This window comes from Lepisma saccharinum, unplaced genomic scaffold, assembly GCF_977018435.1.
Source record: "Lepisma saccharinum unplaced genomic scaffold, izLepSacc3.1 HAP1_SCAFFOLD_411, whole genome shotgun sequence".
NCBI lineage: Eukaryota > Metazoa > Arthropoda > Insecta > Zygentoma > Lepismatidae > Lepisma > Lepisma saccharinum.
This window is the reverse complement of record NW_028143113.1, coordinates 60,784-73,111: the sequence shown is the minus strand read 5'-3', so window position 1 is coordinate 73,111 and position 12,328 is coordinate 60,784. Positions and strand designations below refer to the sequence as shown.

The 12,328-nt window shown below is 37.8% G+C and overlaps 2 protein-coding genes across 5 annotated transcripts in view; one reads left to right on the top strand and one right to left on the bottom strand.

Annotated features, from left to right (window-relative positions):
- The window catches only part of LOC145982785 (ATP-binding cassette sub-family C member 5-like), a 111,617-nt gene that overhangs the window by 80,406 nt on the left and 18,883 nt on the right, over window positions 1-12,328 (bottom strand). Inside the window, exon 1 of one of the 4 annotated variants that reach the window (XM_083116150.1) lies at window positions 1,484-1,548. The exons of 1 other annotated variant lie outside the window; for it this stretch is intronic. The gene's annotated coding sequence lies outside the window, so the exon portion shown is untranslated. Of the gene's footprint in view, window positions 1-1,215; window positions 1,306-1,429; window positions 1,549-12,328 lie in introns of those variants that run through there. 2 more of the 4 variants (XM_083116149.1, XM_083116152.1) reach the window with 2 other exon arrangements.
- Window positions 5,229-6,164, top strand: LOC145982782 (thiosulfate:glutathione sulfurtransferase-like). Its single transcript, XM_083116146.1, has one exon. It carries the CDS (start codon window positions 5,458-5,460, stop codon window positions 6,037-6,039), a length of 582 nt encoding a protein of 193 aa, XP_082972272.1. The 5' UTR covers window positions 5,229-5,457; the 3' UTR covers window positions 6,040-6,164.

Below are 12,328 nucleotides of genomic sequence, written 5' to 3'. Positions count from 1 at the left end.
GAGGCCGACAAGAGTACACTGGAGAACAGTATGACTAAATATAGCAATAAGAATATAAAAAGAAAGAGAGAGAGGAGAAGAGGTGAAAGGAGACGTCCCCTTCCATTTCCTCTCTCCTCTTTTTAACTCTTCCTCCTCTCAAGGAAGGGGTGGAGTGTGCCCTGTGGAGGTTCAGGGCATTACCCCGGTATGCTCCTATCTCTCCCTCCACCCCAGGTTATGAAACTGGGAACCGACTTGCTTTCCTATCTTCTTCTTTTTCTTTTGCGGAGGGGGCAACTCCCCCATGTTCCAACCCCCTTTTTTTTTCCACTGTGCTTGCCTAACCGAACCAAACCTAACCTAATCGGAAATGGTTCATGGGGCTGTCCATCAGCTACCATGCATAATGGTTCGTGGGGCTATCCATCAACTATCCGTGCATAATGTAAAATTTTCACTCGTGACGAACACGATAGTAGGTATTTTTCGGTGAAGATGGTTGGAAACACTGCATACCCACAACATGTGTTACGGAAGCGAAGAAAGGAATAAAAAAAGTTACTCTGTATGTGAAAAATTGTCTTTGTTTTTGTGTAAAAAGCATAATGGCATCTTGAACTATGTTCCGCAATACACAATTGGTAAGTACGAACCATGCGAAACACAAAATATCCGATTTTAATGTGTCTCCGATATACCGAACTTTTACCAATATTTTGATACATTTATATATTATTTAATTCTTCCATGGTTAGGAGGGGGGACTGAAATGGGAATGGTCGTGGTTCTTGTAGCTCCTTGATTATCACTGTATTCTCTGTCTAGATTCCCAGAAGACATTAAAATTTTAAACGATTGTTAAACCAGAACTCTGGAAATGCTTACCTGTTGGAAAGGTATCTCATCACAAATACGGAGGAATTTTCAGAAATAACATTCTTTACATGCCCTTGGCTATTTTCCTCTACAGAGAGAGAGAGAGAGTAAAATTAAATAAATGATGCAAAGCTGACTCCTTGTCCCATGTTTCTTTTATATATTTTTATAATATAAAATATGAATACTTATATTGTGTACCAGAAACATAAGTAAAACTCATGTAAGCATTCATATATTTATTTACTACATTTAATGATCATTGTGTAATTTGGTTGCAAGAAAATTTCCAGCAGAAAGTAAATGTAAAACTAACTCACAATTTCCTTTCAAGTACCAGTAACTGTAACTGGTTACATTTTTAAAATGAGTAACGATGACTCAGTCAGTGACCTAACGAAAAATGAACTTTCGTAATCAGGAACACCGTCAACCAGTTAGGTATTATACACAGATCAACTCATGGTCCCTTGCGTAAACTGACAACATACGTCGTTTTCATAACTTTCTGTTTTAATTAAAGCATTCTATATGGTGTACAATATATTATAAGTGGAATATAATTACTCACTAACTATAGCACTTCCTGCATAAACAAACACTCGTTTCTTTCCTTAAACCTTACCACAGTCTGGAGACGCCGGCAAGTCTCTTCTTGTTCGTTCGAACTCTTCTACAACCAGCTGACCGACCAACTGGTTTGTGGTTTTGTCCAGGAGCGGTACATTAGCGTTGCCAACTTAGGACAAAATAATTTCCTAGAGAAAATCTTTAGAAATCTAAAACATTTCCACAATTACTCTAGCCTAATGATCATATTTTTCATTATCGTTTTATGAAACTACAGATCACAATATTAATGGATCTTTTTCTAAACCCGTGATTTTTTTTCCAACTGGGGAATAACATCGATACGATGCATTTTACAGGTAAAAGTTATAGAACAAAATTAAAGAGGCGAAAATTTTACATTCAAAACTTTAAATTTTACAATTACATTAATTGATAATCCTTGACTGCGCATAATATAAACACCAACACAAGCACGCTTTAAACGGATTTAAAACGTCGCCGCCCCTAGGCCAATGTATAAATGCCGCCCCTCCCACAACAATTCTTTATCTGCAAAAATGTTGTAGATTGTAACATGCTTCACTAATAGTTTGAGAAGTGAGTGCATCTTCCCTTCCCCCGCTTACCGATAATTTCCACCAGATCTAAATGCACTTGATGTGAAACAAAAAAGTTGCAACAATCTTGCGTCACTGTTAGAATTAATGCATTTTAAATTTTTACGTTACTTGAGTTGTCACACTCTACTGATTTTCATTCAGTGATGCCTTGCCTGGTAACCACTTATCTGCTTTAAAACAAAAATACTGATGTAGTACTAGTACTTCCAGTCGATCGACACTTAGCTATACTCGTCCAAACACACTGATTTTTGCCTATTTGAGTTTTGTCCACTTTATGCACAAATTGATATATAGTTTAAGAGGGATCGGAACCCAATGTGCCTCTACCGGGTATCGAACTCCATACATCTTGATTACAAGATGACATAGTTCCCACTACGTTATCGTGAAAGCCATTCCTATTTGAAGCAATATTGAAACGTTCAACGTATTTCAACGGCCAGGAGAACAAAAATGTCTTATTTCCTGTTAATAAGTTCAATCATTTCATATTTTTGTCGAAAGCATATTTCTATATTTTCGTGTCGTAAAAATATCGAAAGGTTGTTAAATTTCTAATGTTGGTAGTGGCAAGACTTGTCATAGACCAATATGTTGAGTATTACACAGTCCATCTTTTTTCATATTTCCTAAAATTTGTATTGATTTGTTCAGGTGTATAAATTTGATTTGAATCGCAACCTGCTTAAAGCGCAAAACGTTAGTACACTTTCTACAAATCACTTAAAAGCTCTAATTTTTGAATGGGTACTTTAGTATTATACGGACTTCCCAGCGTCGAATAACATGGGTACCTGGGGGAAACCCTGGGGGGTAAAGGCGGTCAGGGGCGTGATGCTGATCACATCACCCCCACTCACGACCTGATCAAGAAAGTGTGTGGCGTTACCCCCACACCCCCTATACGCCTTCATGGCGTGGTGCTATGCACAGGGGAACACTTTACCTTTACCTTTACCGTATTTATTTGAAAATAAAATCCTTAGGAAAATATTTGGACCTAAAAGGGATGAGGAGACAGGTGAGTGGAGAAGGTTACATAATTTAGAACTACATAATTTGTATTCATGTCCAGATATTATTAGAATGATTAAATCAAGAAGACTTAGGTGGGCAGGCCATGTGGCACGAATGGGAGAGGAAAGAGGAGTTCACAGGATTCTTGTTGGGAAACCTGATGGTAAGAGACCAGTAGGAAGGCCAAGACGAAGATGGAGGGACAACGTTGAGATGGATTTAAAGGAAATCGGTAGGGATGGAAAAGAGTATATAGATCTTGCTCAAGATAGGGACAGATGGAAGGCCTGTGTTGCTGCAGCCATGAACCTTCGGGTTTAAGAAGGATAGAGAGTTTGTTAGTTAGTTACGGACTAACTCCTAATCGTATTCCGCCAAAGTACCTCCCCGATGGCGTAGTGGTAGCGTCATCGCCTTGTAAACAAGGGGTCCCGGGTTCGATACCCGGTAGAGGCACATAGTGGTTCGGATTCCACTCTAAACTGTAGGTCCAGTCCCGATTAGCCTTTCTGTGCATAAAGTGGACTTAAAACATCAAATCAATCAATCATATTCCGCCAAATACGATTCCCACTTATCGAACCTAACCTAACCGAATGACTCATGTTTGCGAGGGGAATATAATTTAACGTAGACTTGATTGATTGATTTGCTTTATTTTACTTTATTGCCACTTTTGGCTAATTTGCGAAGATGGGGATGAGTGATGATATGATGAATGGGCACTCACAAACATCCAAGCCCAGGCCGGGATTCGAACCCGGGACCCCTGGCGTCGTAGCGCGATGTGCTAACCACTCCGCCACGGGGGCAGGCAATTTAACGTAGACGAATGAGGTAGTCCGTATAATACTAAAGTACCCTTGAATGTTAGAGACGAAAAGGAAGCGACAATGGGGCAATATTGCCTTCATGCACTGAAGCAGCCTAGGCCTACATCGATGAAGATTATAATCTTCATTGTACGTATATTGTTATTATTATTAGTTCATGGCCTCCCAGATGACGTAGTAGTAACTCTGTTGACCTGTAATCCTCGGTGGAGGCATGTAGTAGTTCAGACCCGATTAACCTGTATGTACATAAAGTGGACTTCAAACAAACGTTGACTTCTCATTCTTGCTTTTCCAGAAATTTTCGTAACTGGATTGTGGATATTTTTTAAAAATTTAGTTCTTCCGAAAATGTTTATCAAGCACGAATCATTGTCACTCATTAGTTATTGTGAGTCTAATCCACAAATATCAACACTATGAAAATATTATGTTTGGTTCTTGCAATATGTAACAAATGGTGACATGTGTAATATTTAAATATATATATATATATATATATATATATATATATATATATGTGTGTGTGTATACATGTGTGTGTAAGCGATCAGATAACTGCAGTTGTCTACATGCACGTAGAGGTTCTTTTCCATTAAATATTTCATTATTCAGAAATCTTGCTGGAAGAAAGTTCATCGTGATGAAATGGATCATCAGTGAAGATCAACTGTGTGTGATTGCCTACTGCTATTTATCAGTACGCACAAAAATTAATCATAATAAGCTATAAACAATTTAAGTCAGTAAAATCTCACGTGTATTAAATTATGCTCAATGATCCGTAACAGTCTTGAAATTACTAAAAAATAATCCACAACCATTGTAGATTGGGATGCATATGTATTAAAAGGAAAATTGTCCATCATTATTACCATTCATTTTCATTTTATATCATATATTTCATTTATATCAACTGCTTCGTTGGCGTTTCGTTTTGATTCTTGAAGCTCTTAGTCTTAATACCAACAAACAAAGCGAATAATCATGACGATGGGCAATTTGCCTGCTATGATTTATGCATCCCACTCTACCTTTGGGGCGTTACCCCCACACCCCCTATACGCCTTCATGGCGTGGTGCTATGCACAGGGGAATACTTTATCTTTACCTTTTTACTCTACCTTTCTAATTTAATTCTTGGAATTGAGTCATAAGCAAATATAGCCGAAAGTTTCACAGTATAAGTAGTGTTTGAACGAGTAGCCTATTATTGACCTACCTTAGAACATTGGTACAAGAAAGAATAGTTGAGCTGGGCGTAAACAGCCACATGTAAAGCTGTAAGTCCAATAAAATTTTGTTGAGTTGAAGAATAGTTGAAAGTCCAATGTCAATAAGGTTACAAGGATTCACATAGCCTTAGGAAAGTATTCGTAATTTGTTTCGAGAGGTTTAAAAATTGCATGACAGCAATCGAGCTATATACAAAGCAATAATGCTAAATTTATCATATCAAGAGCGTCTGAAAAATATATCATCAGTGCTTAATAGTGTATGCAAAATGTGAACGACTTGAAAATTTCTTGGCCGTGACTTCCTTGATTTAAATAATGGCTAGATCTTTAATTACAAGATTCCATGTGCTTCCTCATTTAAAAGCAGTAGTTGTCGGAGGATTTTCAAGAAAGATGCATTTAGTAATTCCTAAATCACCTGACCTAAGCAGAACTTACGTAGCTTGTGCAAAAATGCAGAAGACTGTGCTTGATCCATGGACAAGGTTGATGGCAACAGACGAAGGAAAACCAACCCGGAGAAAGCCTCCACGCAAGCATATCTCGTTTGACGAACTGAATGAGTTGGTATCTGAAGGGCCGATCCAGCTTATTGACGTAAGGTCAGTCAACGACGTGAACAAAAGTGGAGGTATTTATCCAGGGGCCATCCACATACCCCACCATGAAGTGAAAGAAGCCTTGATACTCCCAGGGGATATGTTTCGAAGGAAGTACAAGGCGCCAAAGCCAAAGAAGGACGCCATCGTTGTGTTCTGTGGAGGCACGAGCAAGTATGGACGTGCCTCTGCAAGAGAAGCGCGTGTTCTCGGCTACCAGAATTCTCTCTTCTACAAAGGAAGCTTCTCCAAGAACGAGAGAGGGAAAAGGGTAGTGCAGGAGGAGGAAGAAGAGTAATTCATAATTAATTCGAAACATTTCCCAATGTATCTGCTCATAAACATTTCATTGAGTGATGGGAGTATTTAGGAACACTTCATAAATAAATGTAAGTTAAAACCATATTTCATATGATGCGCAAATAAAGCACGATTAACTGCATTTTAATAGCTTTATGCTTCATTTTGTTGACGTTTTGAATAACAACATGGTTAATTCTGCAGTACCTTTGCAACTCTAATGCACTGTGACACAGACATAGGGTGCCGTGCTTATGATTAAGTTATTATAACATAAAATCTCTCGTTTTATTCATATGTCACTACAATACTATCATGAACTTACTTATTTTGTGGTTAAATTTTTAAAATTTTTAATTAAGAGTCAACAGTACAGATTTCAGTATAAAAATATGCTTCAAAATAACGATTTATTACATTTTAAAATTGTGTTGATTCTTAACAATGCGACCTAATACATGACATTTCTACCCATTAGTAAGTTGTTGATAATAAAACTAATAAAAATCCTGTAACTAGTAGGAGTCAAAACATAGCTGTAACATGGCAACATAAAGTATAGAAGTAAGTTTACCATTTATATCTCGTATAATATTTATAAATATCATAAATATTCTAAATTATGTAATATTTATTAGATACTGTATATGTTTACATATAATATGGTATGTTTCCGCAGGAAGTCGATTTGATTGTTGACGTTGGTCCCCACATTTTTTTTTAAGTGACCCGCCATAGGAAAGGCGTGGATATATTTATATGGCTTAATCAGTGGCGTAGAAACAGAGGGTACATTTTGTACCGTACCGCCCCTAAATTTTTGAAGGGGGCAGGTTTGGCAATCTCTCATCATCCTCTTGTCTGAGGAGGCCCCTCTCTTTCTCGTTCTCGTCTAGTATTATAAGCAACTGTGTCGTCCTCGTCTCGGTTTCGAAGGGCAAGTTTCAACCTTGTCCCGAACTACAGTTGAGAGTGTAAGTAATACGTATAGTACGTCTTATTTTCCTGTAGTTTACGGTTATTACAAGCATAAGAAAACAGTATTCTTATGCTTGTAATAATCGTAAACTACAGGAAAATAATTCTACGATGCAAGCAATGCGTACATACAAGAAAAACTATACAGTATGTCACCGCACAATATTCACAGCACATTAAGGGAAAAAAGTTTTCATAATAAGGTTTTTTCTTTTGAACGCCTTGTTTCAACACTACGAACTCTAGAAAAAACGTTTGTGCTGAACGTATGAAAGCACACTCAACCGGTTCGCAATTGACCATAATGATTATTTTATTGCAATCACAGTGAACAAAATTATCTGCAAATAAACAAGTAGATATCCGCTTGGAATGTCTAAATAAGTGTAATAGCAACGTTGACTGTTTTGGTTAATTTACTTGACTTTTCTGCCACTTTTAGTAATCGCGAAGATCAGGATGAGTGATGATATTGATAAGGAAACTGGTGATGGGACACTCACAAAGAAGACCAGAGCCCCACACAAGGCCTGTTCAAACTCGGGATCCTGCGTCGTGGCGCGTTGTGCTAACCACTCCGCCACGGGGCCGACGAGACCGAGAAGAGACTTGTCTGGTCGAGGTACAATTGCATCATCAGTAAACAGGGAAGTTTTAATTTCTTTCAGAATAGAACACACATCGGGGGAGGGGTGGTAAAGCTAAGTGTTAATCCGACACTGGTCTTCGCAGCACAAAACGACACAAATATACTGTTCACTTAATGGCGAAAAGCTGTCAAATTCAACGGCAAGCAAATGCATTTCCTTTGTGCAACTTGGTAAGGGCCGATAACTTCCTTTACACAGTGTTCACTAACGGAAACAAGTTTTTCCACTTACTTCAACACCTTTAACGTTGTCAGATACACGGTTTTAATTTGTTAACGATACAGTACTCAACACTGTACAGGGTCACAGGGAAGAAAGGAAAAGTGTACCACCTGCCAAAGCATTTCGATGTTATTCATGGTGTCACAAAATTATGCTTAAAATTCCACCAGTGACGCAGGAATGGGGGTACAGGGGTACATTATACCCCACATTTTTGGAAGGGAGGTTCGTTACACCCTTGAATTCAGGCACGTATCCAGGAATTCCTTTCAGGGGGGCTGAACACCATCCTTTTAAGGGTATAGACAGAACCTCACAATTGTGGCGATTGGGTTCCAAAAACTGGGGGGGGGGGGGGTGCAAGGAAAGTTTACTTTCTCTTCTTGATAGACAAGGCTTAGCATTAAGAGGCCATAGTGTGGAGGCAAAAAAATGGGGAGCAACTATCCCCTAAATCGTCGCCACTGTTTAAGGCTGCCATTTTAATCAGAATGTGAAATCGGAACGCTTTTTTCCACTCGACTCCTCTGTTGCAATGCATTAACATTGCGTGCCGGAACCAATCTGAGTATATGTGTTTGTCCATTTCTTCTCATCAGGCATAAAAACATTTATGGTGTCTCTGAGTGGTTTTACGAAGCTGTTAGACATGGACGGGATGGACAATCCACTCGACAACGCGAGATTCAAACTGTGGGCTGGGAACTGGATGCAGACAGTTCTCGAATATTTATCTCTTATTCGAGCCTGAACACCACTAATGTGTCTTGTCCTCCCATGTTTGCAGTTCTTATAAAATCCAAAATCCACCAAATTGTTCATATTCAGGCCTAAACACTCACAAGTGTTCAAAATTACCTGTCACAGCTTCCGTAGTCTTGTCATATAATCGGCACGAGACAAAGGAAAATTTCTCGAATACTGTTGGATCGCGAAACAATTAATGCACATTGAAAACCCTTCCGTTCCCAACACATCTAATATTTCGTCTCCCAATATGATCAAATGCCCAAGGGAGGGTTGGTGGGGTCATAATCCCATTTTACCAAATATTCTTTAAAAAAAAAACGTCGAAGACAGGAAAAGATGGCAAAATGACGACTGACCACCAAAAATAGTATGCATAACCCCCCTCCCTTCCGAAAATCCTGGGCACGCCACTCTTTATCTCGGACACATTTTTAAAAATCAACTCACCAGAATTTTTTTATCATTTCATATTGGAGACTTAAGTAAGATGCGTTCTTCCTGCAGGTTTGGATATTATCCTTTAGGGTGCTGTCGCCTGTCTTCGCACCTAACCTTAACAAAGCTCTAATTTTCCATCCTTGTGACTTTGATCTTTAAGACTTAGGAAGATTTCAGATCGAAGGGACACGCGATACATGTCGTTTGGAATGAGCCAATCAACAGCAACGTTTCACACCATAGCGACACAAAAGGCCGCACAAACTTACGTTAGACTTGTGAAATACTCAGGCGACACGGTGTGAAATCTCCCGTAGTAGGCCACTGTCATCGTCACCTCGAAGCGGCAGCTCGTGTTGACCACAAGAGTAAAATGTCTCCTCAACCGGTGAGAATGCCCCTCAGTTTTCTTCATTCTCCTGTATTTTCTGTGCTTGTTCGTTATACAGGCAACATCTTACGATTTGACATAAACAGGATATGTACTATGTGGACATTTTAGTGAAAAATCAGTCGAAGCCAAGGGTGGCTCAGTTGGTAGAGCAATAGTGCGGTATGCCAGAGCCCTGATTCGGGTCCTGTTAGAGCCTGCAATTTCCGCTAAAATGTCTACATATGCAACATCTTCTTGCTTTCTCTTCTCGACATTCATAAAAATTTTCGGCTGTCCCTCCATGGTAGTTAAGTGTTTGAGTGTGTGTCGAACCCAGTAGGCTTAAACAAAAGTATTTCTTTATGCCATAAAATTATCGGACTGCATACACGAAATTTGGTCCGGGCACAACAATATCAGTCAAATCTTTGATTTCCAGTTGATCTGTGCAGCTTATTTCTGTTTTAATAAACCGCTCCAATACCCGGTACTGCTGAAATATACACTTTAGAGAGAAACCTTCGATCTCTTCGGCCTTCGACCCGAACTAGCACTACACTGAGGCTCCGGAAGTTCCGCTGTCGTCAATGTCTTCAGCTTTGGACCCGAACTGGAAATAGTAGTAGACTTCGTTACTTTACGGTATTTAGTCCTTTTCATTTTAGAATCACTAGATCTGATAAAATTGCCAATGAACACTGACTGATCACAAATCGACTGTATGAACTGTCACACTTACCCCTGAAGTCTCATTAACCGATTCTGTCGTACAGATAAACCAGGACATTGAAGCCGCGTATTCATATCCTCATTATATTCTAGAACGTTCCGCAGATAAAAACGATTCGTTAATATCGTGCCAGTAGTTCGACTCCTTCTCTTATTCAAGAACGTTCCACTCGCGCTTTCCAGAGATTAGAAATTACAAGGAATCACCCTACGTGTGGCGCAACCTTTGTTGTGCAGATTCCAAATGCTGACAAGTCTTTACATCAGGGTGCGAAATCACTGCAAATTGGTGGGGGGGGGAAGAACCAGACAGACAGACACACTCCACACAATATTATATATATATATATATATATATATATATATATATATATATATATATATATATATATACGCCTTCATGGCGTGGTGCTATGCACAGGGGAGAACTTTACCTTTATATATATATATATATATATATATATATATATAAACCCTAAATATGTGTCAATTATTAAATAATCAAATTATATTATAAAATATACAATAAATTATTTTGACTATCCTTCATTTAAAATTCGATTGAAAATTATAGATTTTAATACACCAACAATGCTATGAGCATCAACAATGATAAGCGTGACTAACGGAGGAGGGGGAAAATTGAGTGACATTAAGAAGATAATGGTTTCCCATACAAAATTAATAACTAAATGCTATTGCGTGTTTTCTTAATAAATTTATATACTTAGCGGTAGCTGAAGAAAGACGATGAGAAATCGAGAGGAAATAACAAGTTGGACTAATTTCAGTGTTCTGGGGATTGCTTGGTGCAGTGTCCTTAGAGATGAGGCTCTTTGTTGTCCGTTCTTTGCGAATGTTTTCGATATTATTCCAGTAAAGTATATTTGACTCCCAAAGTATTTGATTCCCAAACTAATTGTTTATGTTTGTTGTTAGAACAAAAACTCTTCCCCCCGGAAAAGGGTGGGGGGAATTCCCCGTCCCCCCCCTGGATTTCGCACCCTGCTTTACATAGTGGTGCTCAAGTTCGCTGCGACAACACCGAAAGCGCAAGAAACATTTACGTGCAATATTATCAACAACAGGGTTATAAGTAGACATCGGATTCTTAGGTTCTAAAAAGTGTGCTTTTAGGTTCCTAAAATAGGTTCTAAAAATACTAAAATAGGTTCTAAAAATCCTAAAATAGGTTCTAAAAATCCCAAAATAGGTTCTAAAAATCCTAAAATAGGTTCTAAAAATCCCAAAATAGGTTCCAAAAATCCTAAAATAGGTTCTAAAAATCCCAAAATAGGTTCCAAAAATCTTAAGATAGGTTCTAAAAATCCTAAAATAGGTTCTAAAAATCCTAAAATAGGTTCCAAAAATCCTAAAATAGGTTCTAAAAATCCCAAAATAGGTTCTAAAAATCCTAAAATAGGTTCTAAAAATCCTAAAATAGGTTCTCTAAAAATCCTAAAATAGGTTCTAAAAATCCCAAAATAGGTTCTAAAAATCCTAAGATAGGTTCTAAAAATGCCAAAATAGGTTCTAAAAATCCTAAAATAGGTTCTAAAAATCCCAAAATAGGTTCTAAAAATCCTAAAATAGGTTCTAAAAATCCCAAAATAGGTTCTAAAAATCCTAAGATAGGTTCTAAAAATCCTAAAATAGGTTCTAAAAATCCCAAAATAGGTTCCAAAAATCCTAAAATAGGTTCTAAAAATCCCAAAATAGGTTCTAAAAATCCTAAGATAGGTTCTAAAAATGCCAAAATAGGTTCTAAAAATCCTAAAATAGGTTCTAAAAATGCCAAAATAGGTTCTAAAAATCCTAAAATAGGTTCTAAAAATCCCAAAATAGGTTCTAAAATCCTAAAATAGGTTCTAAAAATCCTAAAATAGGTTCTAAAAATCCCAAAATAGGTTCTAAAAATCCCAAAATAGGTTCTAAAAATCCTAAAATAGGTTCTAAAAATCCCAAAATAGGTTCTAAAAATCCCAAAATAGGTTCTAAAAATTCCAAAATAAGTTCTAAAAATCCCAAAATAGGTTCTAAAAATCCTAAAATAGGTTCTAAAAATCTTAAATTAGGCTCGAAAAATCTTGAAGTAGCCCCCCCAAAAAAATAAAACCGGATTACGCATAATCGTTATTAGAACCGTG

Bases quoted from the DNA above. Each gene is read 5' to 3' on its own strand.
- LOC145982782 (XM_083116146.1), top strand. From the start codon at position 5,458: ATGGCTAGATCTTTAATTACAAGATTCCATGTGCTTCCTCATTTAAAA.